We start from the raw sequence: 21,914 nt of genomic DNA, 5'->3' as shown, positions 1-21,914 counted from the left end.
TAGGCCTTGCCTATAGAAAGCTGATGGGATCCTCCTCTTTTTAATAGAGGCCATCACTCTGTTTTCTTACTTAATTGCATAGCCTATAGAAATGTTGCGCAATATAAGCTCATGGGCTCTCATGAAGTGTTTGATTCGATTTTCGATTGCATTTGCTTTGATGTCAGAGTGATTAGAGGGACAATAGAGTGTCGAGTACCAGGCAGTTAGCAAGTTTGGTAGGCTACTAATGACCATCAGCCTCATCAGAGCTCAGAGAAGCCTAAATACCGTGACACCGTGATTTTGACTGCCTTCTTGACTTGTGACGGCTAGTGTGGCGGTAATACGGTCACCGCAACAGCCCTAGTTGTAACACATGCATTTATGAATATGTATGCACATCATTCTTGTATAAGAACATCTTTCTTTCACTTCCAGAAGTATTACAATGTTATTGATTACAGCATTGCTGCGGTTAGAGCTTGCAAGAAAGGAATTTCACTCTACTTGTGCATGTGACATTGAAACATGAAACTTTTCCCATTTTATATACTGGCGTTCTCTCACCCCCTCTTCTTCTTCACAGTAACATTCCTCTATGTCATCCTTAGGTCTTCCCTATGTCACCCCTCATTACCTTTCATCTAGAATGAATGATGAAATATGTATAAAATATGTGGGGACTCCTTACTAAACCATACAACATGAGTCCCTTGGGGACTCCCGTGACGAAATCTGCAAAGACAGAAAATGAGAAAGAGAGAAAGGAAGTTCAAGAGTTGTGGTAAAGCTAGGGCTAGGACTCCAGGCACTTCCAAATATGAACAACCAAGGGGTTAAAACATTGCTGATCATAAGCAGTGATTCAAATATGAAAAGCTGAGGTTTGCTTGTTGCAGGTCTATGCCAATAATTTCATTCAATCTTAAAAGCTCAATGAACTGAGGTGATATGGCCAAGCACACCGTGCAAGTTTCTCATTTATTTTCAAATAAGCAGAACATCTTCATGTTGTAGCCTTGAGTGAGCTACTTGAGTACAGTAGACTCCAATGTCACGTAATTAGTAGGTTAATACATTGTGCTCTGATATTCTTCGGATATACTTGTGTGCTCTAATGACTAAAGCTCTAATGATTAGAGCACATGAGTATATTAGTGCATAGGAGACTTTAGATGGACTTCCGATAGTTAATAACTATTAGACAGAATTATGGGGTAAGCAAACCCTAAGCCCAATCATGCGCAAGCCAGTCAGTTGGCGCCGTAAATATGACTCTCACCTTCAATATTATCTCCACTGAACTCCCCGCCGGCCACAGAGTAACCTGGAGAGAGAGAGAAAGAGATACAGACAGACAGAGACAGAGAAACAGACAGCGAGAGGAGGAACAGAGAGCGAGAGAGAGAGAGAGAGGGGGAGAGAGAGAGAGAGAATGGGAGAAAAATTATGGGTCAATAATAGGGAGTAGTGCAATGCGAAATCGGGTAAAGCAACTACTTGGTGCTCTGGTCAAAAGCAGTGCACTGTGAACTGAATAGGCTGCCATTGCAGACGCAGCTTCTGTCTAACACCTATGAAGAAGTGGACCATGCTCACCCAGGTAACTGTCATCATAGCTCCCCTGCACCTGATGGGTCTGGATCTGCCCGGTAACAGAGAGCAGGAAGTAGGAAGGGTAGTAGGCCTTGACTATTTCCTTTGTGGTGGCTAAGATCAGCTGACCTGTGGGAAGGACGGGTGGGGATAAGGGTCAGAGGTCAGGGGTAAAGACGAGCTGTGACTTTTGAACTTTGCCTTATGGGGTTTTTGCTGCAGTAAAATGACTGTTGAAGTTTGGCTCTGAGGATGGTCAAGGGCAGTGCTTCTCAAACCTCTCCTTGGTGACCCCCAGACATTTCACAATTTTGTTGTAGCCCTGAACTAGCGCTCCTGCTTTACCTAGTCAAGGGCTTGATGATTAGTTGACAAGTGAAATCAGGTGTGCTCGCTCTGGAATGGATGAAATACATGGAACGGCTGGGGGTCCCCGAGGAGAGGTTTGAGAACCACTGGTCTCACTGGTACGCGTCTGCGCAGGTTTCAATCCAGCTCTGTCGTTATGCTGACATAAATAATATCTCTCGTGTCTCTCTACACTGTATCTGTCTAATAATACTCTATCTAATAAAAAGAAAACGTTTGAAAGATTGGGAATTCCCAGCCTTTAAAGAAAAGGGGGGAAAACGAGTTGATGTGTGGTTTTCTAGGCTAAACTGTATGCTATCTCTACGTCCTGTAGTTGAACCAATTCATATAAATCCACACATGGTCCCAATAGGATCCTATCATGAATCCAATAGTGCACTTACCTTGCCAGTAAAAGCTTCCTGGTCCTCCAAGAACAATCTTCCCATCCTGAAACAAACAGGAAAAACCACCACTCTGATGAGAACCTCAGGTATAAAGCAACCTTTTATCAAGAATATGTGTAAGGGGCTTTCAGATATAACTCCATTTGAAGTCTTATGTCGCTAAACGTACAGAATTCATACAGTGGGGTGTTCCAGAAAAGCAGGATCCTTCAGTTAGCCAGCTAATTTTGATAAGCAGTCAAATATATCTCATGATTTACTGATTCATTGAGAAAGCTAAACTTGAATATAGGTCGTTGGCTGTCGAGTCAATTACTCCATGCTAATTTCAAGTATCTATTTCTCAAAAGGATGAAGTTATATCAGAATTTCTGGGACAGTTAGCTGGCTAACTCATTGATCCTGATTTCTGGAACAGCCCCCGCCGCATAAAAAGTTCCCAAGATAATCGATTTTGAATTGTAATTGAATTGTTCCTTTTCCTCTTGAACATACCTTGGTGAAGTCAGCACTGAACCCGCCCTGACAGTAGCCCTGTCCGGCAGGACCATGTCTCTCTGAGATAAACGGAAGAGAAGCAGAAAACATTGTCGAGTCACACTGAAAGGCTACGACCCAAATGGGCTAGCCAGAGCTGTATCATAACACGTGCAACACACAAATCTCCCATTGACATCAGTGGTCAATTTACAAGGAAGTTGGAGTCAGGATTCAGCCCTCACACAACTCAAAGTCGTGGCTGCATGCCTTGGCACTACTTCATTCCAATTGACTTCAGGTACAGTATCATTTGGATCAGGGTGTCATTTGCAGTACTGTACCTGTGCGACAGGGGGCGTACTCCACAAATGTCTTGAGGTTGTCCACGGAGAGGTAGCAAGTTCCGGTGACGTCTGAGAAGGGGGCGTCGTGTTCCGTTCTCCAGTAATACCTCGGGGCACAAGCCTTGGACACATTCAAGAGAAGGGTATAGGGGTCAAGACAGGGTTGAAATTCAAAACAACACACAAGAAACTCAAATATCATCTGTCAGATGCATTGTCTTCTGTCAGATGGCATCATTCTAAAACCACTGTTGTGCTATCTGATGGAAGACAATGCTGTCAGATGTTCATTGGCATCACTGACACACTATGAAAAGCTTTTCGTGACTGGGGCTATGGTCGACTTGTGACAGGAGTCAAAAATAAACAATATCAAAATACACATAAAATCATAAAATCAATCAAGTCCGTATTGGCTTTCTGATTATCAATTCTAACTGGACAGCTAGATTATGACCTAATTCTCTCTATCCCACAGAACCTAGTATCTTACCAGGACAGTGTTGCCATGGGAACGCACTGTCGCCCCAAACCACTGATGGGACTTGAACTCCACCTGGACGTCGACGTCGTTGACATGGAAACGGCGATCTCCTGGAAGATGCCAAAGAAATGCACATTTACATTTATAATACAATACTTCTATGAATTTAATAGCCTAAAGCAGGGATGGGCGACTTTGATGGGTTGGGGGCAACAAAAAAATGCAACTCATCATGAGGGGCCACAGTGGCTTGCGGGTCTGCATAGTCATATCCATACCCACACATGCAGTCATAGCTGGCCTTTTGGGGGCCCTAAGTGAAATTTTGTTGGGGGGGGGGACACCTTGCGAGCAAAGCATTTTAGCGGCTCCCTTCTTGACAGAGGAGAGAAATTTACATTTTAGAGTTAATTTCCCACAATTCTACACATTTTACCATAGGGCGTAGAGAAAATATTGCAGTTTAAAATATGTGCATTTTCCCACTAATGGTATGTTCCCACAAAAGGACTAGCTGCAGACAGAAAACAGTGCATGATAACTTAGTGCACACAAAATGTACCAAATAAAAATATAAAGTTTCAATTGTTTCCATCGCATTTTCAACTTTACCGAGAGTTTTGTCACAAAAACAGTTACGTTAAATAGCAAATGTCCCTATTCTGGTCTTGGCACCTGTGCTCTAGCCAATAGCTTGCAGACACAGTGCGGGTGGACAGTTTGTGTTGTCTCGTCTACATGTTGAGATTATAATGGATAAGAGCGAGTAGTTTATAGTTTTATTTGTCAAATGGCAGTCAAGCATCGATCATCGTGTCACCAGAAAAGGACCCTCAATATTTCTTGGAAAGCAGCATCAAGCTCATCACTGTGCACTTTCATCACCCTGCGAAGTTCATAACTTATTTCATCTGTATCCTAATAAACTGCATGGTTTATCGAGTCATAGTGGAAGGACCACACACCATATCATAGCGTGACTCCTTATTTGAGAGCAAAACTTCCAAACAACCATAGTGATGTCTACTGTAACTATGTCTCAACATGATCCCCCATGTCATCCCTGTTTGATGTTCCTGTCACATGTTCGATGGTTCCATGTGTGTCCCTGGGTTTTTAAGCGTTGCTGTTTTTATAACCTCCGTCTCCGAGCCTCAACTCTTAATCCATCCACCATGCTATTGGCAAACATCAAACTGTTCAGCAGGACTTGGAACGCGTTTTTACTATAATCTAAACATTTGTCCTTCGTAGTCTGGTCCCGGTTTTATGAAGGCGTGGGGGGGGGGTAAAGCAGTCTCCTGTGACAGACAAAAACATTGAGCAGCTGGCTTTGAGAAAGTACACCCAAAATATCTGGGTGGTAACATTAGGTCAGACTTACAGCATATATTAGTAATGTTGAGAGAGAATGAACACGAATGAGGACAAGCCTTGCTATGAACACCCTTAAATGTTCCTTAAAGGGATAGTTCACCCAAATTCATGAAAAAAAAGCACGTGTCCTCAACTGCAGAGAGTCAATCTATAACGACACAGGACAAGAGCCAAATGCAGACACAGGAGGCAGATGGTTCGAGTCTCTGAGGCAGGCAGAAGTTCGTAAACCAGGTCAGAGTCAGATGGGTACAGGACGACAGGCAGGCTCGAGGTTCGGGCAGGCAGAATCGTATGGCAGGCGGGCTCAGGGCAGCCAGAAAAGGTCGGAACCGGGAGGACTAGAAAACCAGGACTATGCAATCAGGAGTACGGAAAACTACGCTGGTAGGCTTGACAAGACAAGACAAACTGGCAACAAACAAACAGAAACCACCGGCATAAATACACAGGGGATAATGGGAACAAATGGGAGACACCTGGTGGGGGATGGAGACAAGCACAAGACACGTGAAACAGATCAGGGTGTGAAACAATCCTGGCCAATAGACTACTTACAAGGTAAGAAAAATCTGAACAAATGTAGAAATGTGGATGAACCATTCCTTTAATGCAGTAGACTTGGGTGTGTGGTTTGATTTATTTGTCTGACTCATGGACTTGACAGGTGACATTAACCTTCCCTAACCACTGCAATGCCCTATGTCTGTCTGTACACACTATGCCTTTTGAACCCAGAGACCTGCATGGGAAAAGCTGCACTGCACAAAATCGGGAAAGGAAGTGTGTGTGTGTGTCTACTGTACCTGTACTGTCTGTGCAAAACGGCTGTCAGCTAATTTCCTGAATTCACATATCACATCAGCTGTGCCTTCAATTTGGAGAGTGTACATATTAGGGGGGGTATGTGGGCATGACTGCATATGTAAGCCTGTGGATGTGTACATGTTTGTGTACATAGTTTGTGTTTGTAAGCAGTGCATGTGTCTATATTTGTGTACTTATAAAGAGTTTAGGTACACGGGAATGCGTGCATCCAGTTTTTGTGTATGCATGTTTGTGTGTCTGAATATGTGTATCCAGTGTCTGTATGTGTCTATGTAATGTACAGTATGTATGTATGTGTGTGCATGTGCGTTTGTGTGTGTGTGTCAGAGTATGTGTGTATGTGTATATGTAATGTGTAGTATGTGTGTGAGCATATGCGATAACGCACTCTCTGATCCTCAAACTGTGGACCTTATCACTTCCTGCTTATATCTGATGTGGCTGTGACTGCTTCACTGGCAGGGAGAGCTAGGGCAGGCAGCCCAGGGGTCCTTGTCCCCATAATGACTTTGGCCCAATGAGGTATAATAACAACTGGAGACCGAATCCAAGATGTCCGCCCGTTGTTCTCAAAGATATCTACTCATGTTTGCATTCGCTGATTCATGGACCGTTTATATCCGGGTCGCATCCGGTTTATACGAATCACGTCATCCAAAAACACGGCAGACATTGGGTGAATAAAACGTTTCAATATCTTCGGGCTGTGAGCGATGGGGAAAAAAATGAGCCTCAGCAACAATTATTTGAATAATTCAATGGATGTTTCCGTGCACTATGACATTTTCAAATCTGATTTCTCTATGTGGTCGTGTATGGAAATTGTCTTCCTGGGCTGGAAGTAAACTGCAGTACCAAAACAAAACTCTAAGAGCAGTCGTAACAGTGTTTCTAGACCGGAACCCTGGCCCATTGCTTTGACCTAATTAAAGTTACAATACTGGGCTTCAATCCAGCCAGGCAGGAAATCAACCAAAGTCCTGTGGAGACACTGGATGTAGTGGATACAGAGCTTTAACTATAAACTTTACCTCAAACTAGGGGCTTTGGAAAGGGGGAAGATGAGACAGGGCTCACTCACTACTAAGCACAGGAGGAGAAACTTCAAAGAATGGTTTAAATAAAAACAGAGCACCGTTGGTGAAGAATCTCGAAGCCTGACAGAGAGGTTTGCCACTATAACCTCAGGGTCATCATAGCCAGTGAGCTCACTAATAGAAGCCTTATTCTTTAATGGCTGAAGACACATTTTTCTGTATATACAATCCAACTAACTGGAGGTATGTTATGAAAGCCTTGCGATATACATTCTTTGTAAAAATGTACGTATGAAACCTTTGTGATAACATTAACATTGTTAATCGGGTAATTCCTTAGACGTTTGTATTAGACGTTTGTACAAGGAAACACAATGCTGGGGTGGCAGGTAGCCTAGTGCTTAGAGCTTTGGACTAGTAATCGAAAGGTTGCAAGATCGAATCCCTGAGCTGACAAGGTAAAAAAGTATGTCATTCTGCCCCTGAACAAGGCAGTTAACCCACTAGGCCATCATTGAAAATAAGAATTTGTTCTTAACTGACTTGCCTAGTTAAATAAAGGTAAAATAAAATAATGTTGCAGTGCTGTATCATGAATACAGTCACAGGTAAATGCTGTTGTTCTGCCCGAAATGATAGCAGAGCCTCGCGCACCTTATCACTTTTATAAAACTGTTACCAACATATTAAAATAACAATGAATTACATATTTTCATTAGAACTTTATTTTGATAAGTCAATTGATATCATTTCATTCTTCCACCAAAATATAGTCGGGACAAAAATCTGGTTGTTGGTTCTTTTGGCCATATCGCTACAGACGTGAAAGGACTGGTCCTCAGTACTAAACAAAATGGTTGCTGTGCAGGCTGGATAACGTTCTTGTCACTTGCTAGCTAGCTAGCTAGCCAACTTCAGCTAACTCAGTCCCGTCGAACATTGAACCTGGAATGACAGTACACAAGCTGGATTTTTGTTTGTTTGAGCTTTTTTTCTATTGGTATTTACTTGGATATATCCATGATAATGTCGTTGGTGCCTGATTTCGACTGGCGTAGAAAAAGTTGTTTTGTCTTAGAGATCCGATATTTCAAAAGTGAAACATTGTTCCCTGAAGTCAGACTTGCAAACAGTGAGGCTTATATTAACCCCCGCTGTACAAAACTAAATGCTAGGCTGGAAGCAAGGGTAAATATTGTGCGAGTTGAAATAAATACAATCGATGATTCGGACAGCAACATGAACATGATATTCGTATGGAGGTGCAGTGATCATTTTCAGATGGAACTGTTAGCAGGCATAGATGTGTCAGAATGCTGCTCGTCCAATCAGCATCCAGGATCCAAACAACCAGTTTTCTAATGAATGGTAAAGTAATTCTCCTCATCCCCTCAAACAGGTTAAATAATCAACAAATTAATTTACTCAAAGGCTTTGATCTGAGATGGAATAGCTGAGAGAATCCCACAGTGGATAGTTGACATGTTAAGCACTACTGTAGGGCTACTCATTCACTACTAATTCCACCAGGTTATTCAGCCAGATATTTTACCTTCATTGTCAAAGTGGACGACACTGCAATTCGATTGGCCCTGGCTCCAGGGACATAAGTACACAGATCCACCTTCGTTGACATTCGGTTGGCTGGTGTTAGCTTTGGGAGCACCAATCAGAATGCTGACACTATAAAGTTAAAATAGAACACAAAAACACAACATTAGTGCACAGCTGGGCAAAAATACAGCATCCAAAAATAACAAGTGGGAGAACAGGAAGCATAAACAGTTGAGTCATATAGCAGACATTATTATCCAGAGCAACTTACAGGAGCAATTAAGGTTAAGTGCCTTGCTCAAGGGCACATCAGCAGATTGTTCACCAAATTGGCTTGGGGTTTCAAACCAACAAGCTTTTGGTTACTGGCCAAACACTCTTAACCGCGAGGCTACCTGCCGCCCCAAGTAATTATTTTTTAATGATTTGGCTACTCACCCTTCATGGATCCGTGCATTCAGAAGGTATTCAGACCCCTTCACTTTTTTTCACATTTTGTTACGTTACAGCCTTATTCTAAAATTGATACAATTACTTTTTTTGTCATCAATCTACAAACTATAACCCAAATGACAAAGCGAAAACAGTTTTTTTGAAGTGTTTGTAAATGTATTAAAACAAAAAAACAGAAATACCTTATTTACATTAAGTATTCAGACCTTTGCTATGAGACTCGATATTGAGCTCAGGTGCATCCTGTTTCGATTGATCATCCTTGAGTTGTTTCCACAACTTGGAGTCCACCTGTGGTAATTAATTTGATTGGATATGATTTGGGATAGGCACACACCTGCCTGTATAAGGTCCCACAGTTGACAGAGCATGTCAAACCAAAAACCAAGCCATGAGGTCAAGGAATTGTCCGTGGAGCTCCGAGACAGGATTATGTCGAAGCACAGATCTGGGAAAGGGTACCAAAAGATTTCTGAAGCATTGAAGGTCGCAAGAACCCAGTGGCCTTCATCATTCTTAAATGGAGGAAGTTTGGAACTTCCTAGGGCTGGCCAAACTGATCAATCGGGGGAGAAGGGCCTTGATCAGAGATGTGACCAAGAACATGTTGGTCACTCTGACAGAACTCCAGAGTTCCTCTGTGGAGATGGGAGACCTTTCCAGAGGACAACCATCTCTGTAACACTCCACCAATCTGGCCTTTATGGTAGAGTGGCCAAACGGAAGCCACTCCTCAGTAAAAGGCACATGACAGCCTACTTAGGAGTTTGCCAAAAGGCACCTAAACAACTCTCAGACCATGACAAAAAAGATTCTCTGGTCCTGATAAACCAAGATTGAACTCTTTGGCCTGAATGCCAAGCGTCACGTCTGGAGAAAACCAGGCACCGCTCATTACCTGGCCAATACCATCCTTACGGTGAAGCATGGTGGTGGCAGCATCATGCTGTGGGGATGTTTTTCAATGGCAGGGACTGGGAGACTAGTCAGGATTGAGGGAAAGATAAACGGAGTAGAGTATAGAGAGATTCTTGATGAAAACCTGCTTCAGATTGCTCAGGACCTCATACTAGGGTGAAGGTTCACATTCCAACAACGACCATAAGCACACAGCCAAGACAACGCAAGAGTGGCTTCGAGACAAGTCTCTGAATGTCCTTGAGTGGCACAGCCAGAGCCCAGACTTGAACCTGATCGAACATCTCTGGAGAGACCTGAAAATAGCTGTGAAGCGACGCTCCCCATCCAAGCTGACGGAGCTTGAGAGAATCTGCAGAGACGAATGGGAGAAACTCCACAAATACAGGTGTGCCAAGCTTCTAGCGTCATACCCAAAAAGACTCAATGCTCTAGTCACTGCCAAAGGTGCTTCAAAAAAGTACTGAGTAAAAGGTCTGAATACTTGTGTAAATTTGATATTTCCATTATTATTATTTTTTTTTTATGTGCAAACATTTCTAAAAAACTGTTTTGCTCTGTCATTATGTGGTAATGTGTGTAGATTGATGAGGGGGAAAAACTATTTAATCAATTTTAGAATAAGGTGTTAATGTAACAAAATGTGGAAAAAGTGAAAGGGTCTGAATACCTTCAGATAGGTCAGAGATCCAATCCCACCCAAAATACAGTTGTAAGCCTTTCACAAAGCATTTTGAAGAGTTATTGCTGATCTAGGATCTGGTTCTCGCCTATATTTTGCATTATGATCTGAAAGGCAAAACTGATTTTTAGATCAGTACTTCTACTCTGAGACCATTTGTGAATACAAGGATCCTCTCGATGCAGTGTGAGCATCACCCTCATTTTAGAGGTCCCCCAACTCTCATTTTAGAGGTGCCCCAACTCTCATTTTAGAGGTCCCCAACTCTCATTTTAGAGGTCCCCCAACTCTCATTTTAGAGGTGCCCCAACTCTCATTTTAGAGGTGCCCCAACTCTCATTTTAGAGGTCCCCCAACTCTCATTTTAGAGGTGCCACAACTCTCATTTTAGAGGTGCCCTATCATTATCATCATCATCACCAATCTGTCTTAACGTTCCCCATTAGATCCGTTTCAGGAAATAGACTTGCGTAACTAAGGTTATCATTTGGGAAGTAGTTGAAAGAGCAGATGATGACAGTACTGAATCTGGGGAAAAGATAAAGGACAAAGGGCAGATCATAGCAAAGGCTAGTTCTTATCTCCATCAACTCTACTGGACTGATAGAGGGAGGAAAAGGGTGAGGGGGTAGAAGAGAGAGCGAAGGTGAGAGAAACATGAAACACATTTTTGGGGGGCAGGGGGGGGGGTAGATCAGCTTTAATATAGCTTTAATATTGCAGATAGATTGTAGATTCCATCAATGAAATTGTCTGCATCATTTCCAATCCCCCATATATTTTTGTGTAAATATATACAGAACCAGTCAGAAGTTTGGACACATATACTCAATCAAGAGTTTTTCTTTATTTTTTACTATTTTCTACATTGCATAATAAAAGTAAAGACATATAAACTATGAAATAACACATATGGAATCATGTAGTAACCAAAAAACTTGTTCAACAAATCAAAATATAATTAACATGTTTGATTCTTCAAAGTTGCCACCCTTTGCCTTGATAACTTTGCACATTCTTGGCATTCTCTCAACCAGCTTCATGAGGAATGCTTTTCCAACAGTCTTGAAGGAGTTACCACAGATGCTGAGCACTTGTTGGCTGCTTTTCCTTCGATCTGCGGTCCAACTCATCCCAAATCTTTTCAACTTGGTTGGGGTAGGGTGATTGTGGAGGACAGGTCATCTGATGCAGCACTTCATCACTCTCCTTCTTGGTCAAATAGCCCTTATACAGTCTGGAGGTGGGTTTTGTGTCATTGTCCTGATGAAAATCGAATGATAGTCCCACCAAGCGCAAATCAGATGGGATGGTGTATCGCTACAGAATGCTGTGGTAGCCATGCTCGTCAAGTGTACCTTGAATTGTAAATAAATCACAGACAGTGTCACCAGCAAAGCACTGTCACACCTCTACCTCCATGCTTCACGGTGGGAACCACACATGTGGAGATCATCCGTTCACCTACTCTGCATCTCATAAAGACAAGGCGGTTGGCTCAAATTTAGACTCATCAGACCAAAGGACAGATTTACACAGGTCTAATGTCCATTGCTCCTGTTATTTTGCCCAAGCAAGTCTCTTTTTCTTATTGCTGTCCTTTAGTAGTGGTTTCTTTGCAGCAATTCGACCATGAAGACCTAATTCGGTCTCCTCTGAACAGTTGATGTTAAGATGTGTCTGTTACTTGAACTCTGTGAAACATTTATTTGGGCTGCAATCTGAGGTGCAGTTAATTGCTGTTTTCTAAGTCTGGAAACTCTAATGAACTTATCCTTTGTAGCAGAGGTAACTCTGGGTCTTCCTTTCCTGTGGATGTGTCCTCATGAGAGCTAGTTTCTTCATAGCGCTTGATGGTTTTTGCGACTGCACTTGAAGAAACTTTTAAAGTTCTTGAAATGATGCACTGTCATTTATCTTTGCTTATTTGAGCTGTTCTTGCCATAATATGGACTTTGTCTTTTACCAAATAGGGATATCTTCTGTATAGCAACCCTACCTACCTGGAACGAATTGCAAAAATGTCTGAAGCTGGAGACTCACATCTCCCTCACTAGCTTTAAGCACCAGCTGTCAGAGCAGTTCACAGATCACTGCACCTGTACTTAGCCTATCTGTAAACAGCCCATCTATCCACCTACCTCATCCCCATACTGGTATTTATTTATTTATTTATTTTGTTCCTTTGCACCCCAGTATCTCTACCTGCACATTCATCTTCTGCCGATCTACCATTCCAGTGTTTAATTGCTATATTGTAATTACTTCGCCATCATGGCCTATTTATTTCCTTAACTTACCTCATTTGCACTCAATGTATATAGACTTTTTGTTTTATTTTGTTCTACTGTATTATTGACTGTATGTTTTGTTTATTCCATGTGTAACTCTGTGTTATATGTTATATGTGTCGAATTGCTACGCTTTATCTTGGCCAGGTCACAGTTGCAAATGAAAACTTGTCCTCAACTAGCCTACCTGGTTAAATAAAGGTTCAATTTAAAAAAAAAAAATTAAATACCATGTCACAACACAACTGATTGGCTCCAACACATTAGAGAGAGCACGTGGCTGTGCTCTGCCCCTGATGGCGCAAAAGCCATGACAGGGAGACATAGTGGATGGGTAACGCGCGTGCAAACAGTTGCTCCCAACGCCACTTGGGTACACTGCAGCATCCACCGAGAGGCTCTTGCTGCCAAGGGAATGCCTGACAGCTTGAAAGACGTGTTGGATACTACAGTGAAAATGGTTAACTTTGTTAAAGCAAGGCCCCTGAACTCTCGTGTATTTTCTGCACTTTGCAATGATATGGGCAGCGACCGTGTAACGCTTTTACAACATACAGAAAGAAGTGCGCTGGTTATCAAGGGACAAAGTATTTACGTGTTTTTCTTAATTGAGAGACAAGCTTAAAGTTTTCTTTACTGACCACTTGCATGATGACGCGTTTCTCACACAACTGGCCTATCTGGGTGATGTTTTTTCTCACCTGAATGATCTGAATCTAGGATTACAGGGACTCTCCGCAACTGTATTCAATGTGGGGGACAAAATTGAGGCTATGATTAAGAAGTTGGAGCTCTTCTCTTTTTGCATTAACAAGAACAACACACAGGTCTTTCCATCATTGTGTGATTTATTTTGTGTTCAAATGAACTCAAGCTTACGGACAATGTCAAATGTGATGTAGCGAAGCACCTGAGTGAGTTGGGTGCGCAATTACGCAGGTACTTTCCCAAAATGGATGACACAAACAACTGGATTCGTTATCTGCTTCATGCCCTGCCTCCAGTCCACTTACTGATATCTGAACAAGAGAGCCTTTGCAACAAGCGGTTCTGTGAAATTTGAATATAATCAGAAGCCACTGCCAGATTTCTCGATTTGGCTGCGCTCAGAGTATCATGTAAGTGGATTCTCGGCCCTCACTAGCATGACAAATAAATACAGGCACAGACTGTGTGTGGAACATTATTTAAAACGCTCTCCCCAATACAACCCAACATTGCAGAGTTATGTACATCCTTTCAAGCACACCCTTCTCATTTACCTGTGGTGAGTTATTCACAATTTTCGATTAACAAATAATGTTTCATATGTAAGATGGATAAATAACGAGCAAAATTATTGATTATTATTATATTATTATTTGTGCTCTGGTCCTATAAGAGCTCTTAGTCACTTACCACGAGCCGGGTTATGACAAAAACACACTCATTCTTATTTTTAATAAATGTATCGTATAGTGTGTGTGTGGCAGGCTTACAATGATGGCAAAGAACAACATTTGAGAGTGCGCTGACCCTGGTGCTAGAGGGGGTACGCAGCTGGAGGTTGAATGTTTGAAGGCGTACGGGACTATAAAAAGTTTGGGAACCACTGTCATAGAGGAAACTGGTATAATTTTCTATTTATTACAATTTTCTTTAACCAATTTAGGTCTTTAATGCAGGGCCGACAGACAAGTTCCTTACTTTCTCCCCCTTCCACTTGTCTCTTCCATTTTTGTGGTAATGCTGCAATTAGTTGTTGTAATTTTGGGTAGAGCAGACATTTCCAGACATTTTTGTTAGCTGCATGTGTGACATAACTCCACCAGTCTTATTTATGATATAATTTACAAAGATTATACATTTTCTGATGTTATTGAAAAATGATGTGTTTTTAATCAATTAGTACATTTGAGTTTAACCACAATATTTTTGTATCGTTTGTCCTGTCTTTTCTGGTGGATTAAACTGAAATTGCAACCAACTTTATATGGCTTGTTTCAAAAATAGCAATATTTCGGAGATCATTTAATTTTCAAATAACCTAAAGTGAGAGGTTCTAATCTGAATACAGTGAAAAGGGCATTTTTGAAAATGTGGTGAGACTGAAGTAACAGGAAACCCATTCTAGTCCAGGCTACTTCCAGTGGGCTCAAACATCTTTCCACAATCAAAAAGACTACATATGAAACATTTAATTGTTCAGATAGTATTCCACCGAAGAAGCTAAACACGGCACATATTCCATTGAGGTATTGGCCTAAAGAGTGGCTGGGGTGGAGGGTTTTGGATTTGTGGTTTAAAAGTATTTGCTTTCCTAGGGTATGAAAGGATAATATCTAGGATCTCTGGATCCATCTACCCATGCCTGAGTAGTAAGCTACTGAATCAAGATTTGATTCTGCCTGACAGGACTATCAAGTGTACCTAGTCAGAATTAACTGGGCAAAAACTGCTTGAATCAAAGGTGTTTCCACGTCATTTCAACCCCCTCAAAATCTATGTGATGACGTTGAATCAACACGGAAAACATGTTGGATATGCAAAAAGTAATCAACGTAAGGGTGTTTCGTCTCAACTTTCAACCTAAATCCAATGACATGGTGACATTTTTAGTTGATTTCACGTTTCAGATTAGTTGACAACCTAACCAAATGTGAATCAAAATCAGTCGTTGAACTGACGTCTGTGTCCAGCGGGAGGCATGTCTGTTTGGGAGTGAGCAGGTTTTTCTGACTTTGCAAGATGGTAATCATAGACATATAGTGAATCTTAGGCATTGTGGAGCCTTGTAGTTTCCTGAGAATGTAAAATGTTAAATGGGAAAAAGTGGGACTGAGAATTAACTGAGTTAAAACAGTGTGTGTGGGGGGGGGGGGCAGAGATAGAAAGAGAGAAAGATAGAGCTAGAGAGACAATCCGTCTACCCTTTCAAGGCAGCCACACAAACAGCCAAGCACAGGGGAATTGCGAAGCTTTAGATGTCAATGAATGATGACATTAACAGAGATCAGACAGCCTCCGAGTCAAGGGGCCCCCAAATGTCTGGCGAGCATAAGAGGAATATTTACACGGCAGGATTAACTTTCCTATAAACCATTCACTATGCAGTCTCTCACTCTTTTGAGGACTGAGTTTTTGGGAACCGTTCTCTTTCAGGTACACTCTCGAGCTCCCCTGTGATTTCTCAAAGTGTTGAGTTGCTAAGTGCCCTTTAAGTCAATGATATACAACTAAAAAGAATATGAAAACATAAAGCAATGGGAAACCATACCAGAGCTAGAGTAACAATATCAGAGTAATGACACATGAATGAGCCAACTTGAATCTACTGGCCAAACATATAGCAACACAGTAATGTTATCCACCTCGATTCAAATAATATTGGTTTTCTTTCAAGTACTTTGAGTTACTTTGAATACTTTGATTGAGCTTGCCTGGAGTGCTACATGTGTAGGGCTTGCACCTTTGAGTTTATTCCATTGGTTCCATGACGCCAGGCAAGTGCAACTAAACCATTTGAAAGAAAACAACTACTATTTGAACCCAGGTCGGGTACATTGGAATGGTTAACTCCCTCCCATTCAACTGATGTCATCTCAGGGTGTTACTGCAGTTGTTGCCCTGCCTTAAAAAATAAAATCTAAGGGAAACACTGCATTAACATAACTTATTCACCAAAACCATTCTGCAGCTACTGCTCATTACATATTATTGCCAGACACCCTCTTTAGCAAAACAATGGCCTTCTATCTTAACTATGCTTATTGACTTACACTGTGGATGTCGCCGAGACACAAACAACAGTGGTATGCTGAAAAACAGCAAACTCTGTTTTGCCATACAGGCGATATCCAATCTAATATGTGGCATGCATGAAATTGAGCAGAACATTTTCGGGCGAGTGTGTCACTCTATTTGTCTCTCTACGACAGCAACTGCTCCACCTATCCCAACTTGACTTATATGACCCCAAACAAGACAGACACAATTGCAACAGGCATATGATAACATTTGGGAAATCAAAACAGCAACAATTGCTAGGTATTCAATTATTTTGTTTATTTCAGCATAAAGAGTAACATTGTCCAGTCCTGACCAGTGTCACGTCTACTCCCGCTCATCCCCTCCTGTGTTCGACGTCGCCGGTATACTAACCACCGGTCCTTGATCCATCATTACGCACACCTGACATCAATCATTACGCGCACCTGCACGTCATCATGAGGCACACCGGGACTTCATTACCTCACTTATTACCTCCCCTATATCTGCCACTCCCTTAGGTTCTTTCCCCAGTTAGCATTGTTCCTTTGTTTATGTGTTGACACTACTGTTATGTTGTCTCGGTCCATGTTTGTTGTTTTACTAAACGTTTCACCTGCTTCTCAATTCTCAGCATCTCTGTTACAATGGAAGCAGCAGGAAAACAGAATATCTCCCAGACGGTTGACAAGCAGGGATACCTTCTACGTCAACACCATGACCAGCTGGCACAACTGGGTACAATTATGGAAGAGGTTCTTCGCAGTGTGCAACGTCTCGAACATACCGGGAGGAGTTGTCGTCAACTCGCGGAGGATATTCTACAACCAGTCAAGCCAGCACAACAGCACATTCAGCAACTAGCTCAGGTCAGAGATACCCGTTTGTCCCTCCCGAATAAATATGATGGCACCCCATGTAAATGCTGTGGCTTCCTACTTCAGTGCTCCCTCTACTTTACGCACCAGATGGGAGCCCCCACCACCGAGAGGTCCAAGGTTCGCCACGGTTATTTCTCTGCTGACTGGGTGGGTGTTGGAATGGGAGAGAGGAAGAGCTAGACTCATATGAGGGGTTCATGGCTCTGTTCAGATGCATCTTTGATCATCCGCCGGAGGGCAGAGAGGGGGGTGAGTGCCTACTCCAATTACGGCAGGGGGACCAGACGGCTGCTGAGTATGCCCTCACCTTCCGGACAGTAGCAGCATTCAGGGGATGGAACGAACCGGCACTTTCTATGCTATTCAGAAGCGGTCTGCACAAGGAAGTCCAGACGGAACTGGCCTGTCGTGACGACAACCTCTCCTTGGACGCACTCATTGTGATGGCCATCCATCTGAATAACCTACTTCGGAAGCACCGGTACTCTCATCGCTTCTCTCCCTCCCTCAGTGAACACTCTGGATCAGAGCCTGAACACACGCCTCCCCGCGGAGTGACGGAGACAGCCAGGGCTCTGTCTGTATTGGGTCAAGGAGGGCTCCAATGGTGTCAGGCACTTCCTAATCTGGGATCCACAAGAGCAGAGGGACGGTCACATGATTTTCCACCTCCTAGGGAAGGACTGAGTATTCCATCTTTATCACTTTCTCTTTTTGGTATCCATCACACTAGTTGACTGTCCCTCATGTACTGTGTCTACAGCGTTAGTGGATTCTGGTGCCGCGGAGAACTTTATTGACCAGACCCTTGCCGCCTCTCTTAACATCATCATACCCGCTCTCCGTTCCTGGTCCAAGACCCGCGGACTGTGCCATCGACCTGCTGGCAGGGTCTGTGCCTCTGTGCAGACGCATCTACCCTCTGTCGGTAGCTGAGACTCTGGCCATGGAGCATTACATCCAAGAGGCGCTCCAACAATGTTTAATCTGCACGTCCACATCTCCTGCGTCGACTGGTTTCTTCTTCGTAGCCAAGAAGAATGGAGGGTTACGTCCATTTATTGATAACAGAGGACTGGCCACTAGGAGTACTTGGTGATGCCATTTGGCTTAGCCAATTCTCCGTCAGTGTTCCAGGCATTCGTTAACGAGGTGTTCAGGGAAATGCTGGGATGCCAAGTGGTCGTGTATATTGACATCATCCTGGTCTACTAGGCTACCCTGGAGGATCACATCACTCACGTTCGAGCAGTCCTGGAACGCCTCCTGGCTAACCACCTGTTTGTCAAGACTGAGAAGTGCCAATTTTAGGCTACCAAATCAGCCCGCTGGGACTGAGGAAGGATGACAAGGCAGATGCGGTCAGGTCATGGCCAGTCCCAACCACCATAGAGGGGTTACAACGGTTTTGGGGTTTGCCAACTTCTAATGCCGTTTCATCAGGAACTTCAGCTCCGTCGCCTCACCTCTCTCCTCAAGGGTGGCCCCTGTAGGTTGGTGTGGAGCCCAGCAGCCAACGAGGCTATCGCCCCATTGCTCAAACACCCAGATCCCATGATATAATTTGTGGTGGAGGTGGATGCTTCAGAGGTGGGCGTGGGGGCAGTTCTGTCTCAACGACAGAAATCGTATCCGTGTGCCTATTACTCTAAGAAACTATCCCCCACAGAGAGGAATTATGAAGTCGGTGATCGAGAGCTCCTGGCGGTGACGTTGGCATTAGTGGATTGGAGAGACTGGCTGGAGGGAGCCAAGGAACCATTCGTCATCTTCACTGACCATCGGAACCTGGAGTACACACGGACAGAAAGAGGCTGAATCCGCACCAAGCAAGGTGGACCCTTTTCTTCCCAAGGTTCGACTTCACTTCGCTGACCTATTGCCCAGGTTAAATAAACACCAAGGCCGATGCCCTGTCCTTTCTACGATTCGGGAGAGGGTTGTTGTACAATAATGTGGACATTCGCCAGATGGGTATGGAGAGCCTATATGGAGAAGCGTGGGGTCACGGTCAGCCTCACTCCTGAGGAGGTTCCTGAGGAGTCGCTGTCAGGACCAGTAGGGAGAGTGGGCTCAATTCCTTCCATGGGATGAGTTCTCCCAGAACTCGCTACATCACTCCTCCACTGGGTTAACCCCCTTCCAGAGTGTTCTGGGTTTTCAGACGGACCCCGGGCCAGACCTAAGCCCCTGCAATTGATGAGTGGTTCAGGCGCGCAGAAGTGTGGAGTGACGCTCACTTGTGTGGAGTGAACCCCCCCCCCCCTCAGCGAGGTGACGTATAGGTTAGAGCTACACAGTGACCACTGTGTCTCACCTTTTCATGTCTCCCTTCTCAGGCCGGTGGTTCCTGGTCCCCTAGCTGATGCTGTCCCTCATGATACTGCCCCCCCCCCCTTGGACATCGATGGGGTATAGCCTATTCCGTCAGATCTCTACTAGACTCCCGACGTCATGGGAATCCAGTACCTAGTGGACTGGGAGGGGTATGAACCCAGAGGAGCGGCGTTTGGTTTTCGGTGGAGGACATTCTGGATCCCAACATCATCCTTGATTTCCCCCTTCCCCTCCCGGACCAGGATTCATCATTACTCACACCTGGCATTAATCATTACACACACCTGCAAGTCATCATGAGACACACCTGGACTCCATTACCTCCCCTATATCTGGCACACCCTTAAGTTCTTTCCCCAGTCAGTATTGTTTATGTGTAGATGCTACTGTTGTCTCGTTCCATGTTTTATTAAACGTTTCACCTGCTTCTCAACTCTCAGTGTCTCCGTTACAACCAGATTTAAAAAATGCATCATGGGGGGGAAAAAGAGCCAACTCCTACAAGGCGACTGAATCAATATTTTCATAATGGCTCCACAACACACATTCTCAACACCCCCGATGCTTAACTAAGCAAACAGAGGGAGACTTAAGCAATTTCCTTCCTGCTGGTGTCAGACAACGTGTACATTTAAGTCAATGGCATAAATCCAGTTCTGCCTCAGAGGATGGTAGAAAGGGCGCTGTGGCAGCCGGAGTTGATATAGGCCTCTATTTGTTTAAACATCACTCAGCTCAGCCCCTATGCCAATATTGGCTCTGCCCATATGGTGACCCTCAGATTTGAGTAAATGGGTTGTCCTTGACAATTAGTGAAATGAGCATTTGCAACAAGTGACCAAACCCCTGACTTACATGATAGGCCTAATGATAATGTCACAGCTAAATCTCTAGTGTTCCCATTGTGAACTAGGCCTACATGACTAACTTGATGCCCTTTTCTCAGGATTAGTTCAACCATAGTATGACACTATAGTTGTTCAAAACCTAGGTCTAGGGAGCGTCATCTCTCACTATTTGACCAAGCTACCTCCGTATAACCTCGTCCCCAGGCTCAATTGCTACCATGAGATGAACCTACAGTACATGTGCAAGGGCTGTGCTTACTTCCTGAGTAATAGGGCAAGATGATACTTCAGTTCAGTCAAAACCGTTGGAGTTCCTCTCTGTTGATGGTCTCCTATTGGTAATTTAAAAGAAAAAGGAGTTGAAGTTCACTATAATAGATGCCTTTACGCAGTAGCGTGCCGTGGTTCTGGGGCCTGGGCCTTCAGTGAAGTCCTAAACAGTCCCACCCGAATTAATCCACCTCTTATTACCATCATTATGATGCCATGGCTCTAGATACTATACATTTAGACAGAAACGCAGTATAACCAGGCGTTGCGTCACCTTGAAATTGACATTTTTATTCAGAGAATTGCAGGGGAAGAGTACAATACATGTTCATTGTGCAGCTTCGTTGCCCTGCGCGCTTGTTCGTTGAGCTGTAGATTTTAGACCCCTGGCAACACATGATGGCTGAATATGATTGGATAAAAGATCTAACATAAAGACCAGCCCTCCAAATCTCAACCTGGGGCTGGAAGCAGTGCAACCAAGAGGAAAGCTATGAAATGAAGAGTGTAACTCTTATTCTGGGGAATAATTTAATACATATTTGTGGGAAAATATATTTTAATTTTTTTTTATTCTGATGATGTTTAGGCCAGCAGAGAAGGCCTTGCTGGCCCTGACGGCCCACCACTGCCTTTACGGCCCATGCCCTTTTGTCTTCAGCTGCCATGATGCTGTTGATGACGATAGTCGTTCTAAATAAGCTGTGTGTGTGTCCGTCCTAAAATGTAGGATAAGCATTTGTCACATTGCCGAAAAGCCTATTCATTCGAAAAAATTTTTTATCAGCATAGGCCTGGAAAAATGTGAGGTTTTAGGGGAATGGTGTTAAAGTTTCATGACGTTTTTCCTTCTACTGTAGGCTAGAGCATTTTATATCAATGAATCCGTAAATATGACAGAATTGATTATAAACAAGTGAACTTGAAGTTTAATTAATGCATTTTTCCTAAAAGGATCGGGATGGGGTAGGGGTGGCGCAGCAGCGATGCGCACTTGTCAAAGTGATTATGACAATAGCAGGCCTACAATGCACTGCGTCATTTGTG

The 21,914-nt window shown here is 43.4% G+C and overlaps 2 protein-coding genes across 2 annotated transcripts in view; one reads left to right on the top strand and one right to left on the bottom strand.

The window, feature by feature from the left end:
• Positions 1-21,914, top strand: part of LOC118388983 (histone deacetylase 7-like) — a 266,283-nt gene that overhangs the window by 164,877 nt on the left and 79,492 nt on the right. The window lies entirely within an intron of this gene.
• Positions 1-21,914, bottom strand: part of LOC118388979 (integrin alpha-5-like) — a 58,581-nt gene that overhangs the window by 29,404 nt on the left and 7,263 nt on the right. Inside the window, exons 2-9 of the mRNA XM_035778627.2 lie at positions 8,439-8,569; positions 3,654-3,754; positions 3,158-3,281; positions 2,832-2,893; positions 2,334-2,379; positions 1,582-1,707; positions 1,265-1,309; positions 674-717 (exon numbers count right to left, since the gene is read on the bottom strand). Coding sequence (XP_035634520.2) covers positions 674-717; positions 1,265-1,309; positions 1,582-1,707; positions 2,334-2,379; positions 2,832-2,893; positions 3,158-3,281; positions 3,654-3,754; positions 8,439-8,569 — 679 coding nt within the window. The remainder of the gene's footprint in view (positions 1-673; positions 718-1,264; positions 1,310-1,581; positions 1,708-2,333; positions 2,380-2,831; positions 2,894-3,157; positions 3,282-3,653; positions 3,755-8,438; positions 8,570-21,914) is intronic.

The sequence above is a fragment of the Oncorhynchus keta genome, chromosome 10 (assembly GCF_023373465.1).
Source record: "Oncorhynchus keta strain PuntledgeMale-10-30-2019 chromosome 10, Oket_V2, whole genome shotgun sequence".
In the NCBI taxonomy this organism is placed as follows: Eukaryota; Metazoa; Chordata; class Actinopteri; order Salmoniformes; family Salmonidae; genus Oncorhynchus; species Oncorhynchus keta.
This window is presented reverse-complemented; position numbering and strand designations above follow the sequence as displayed.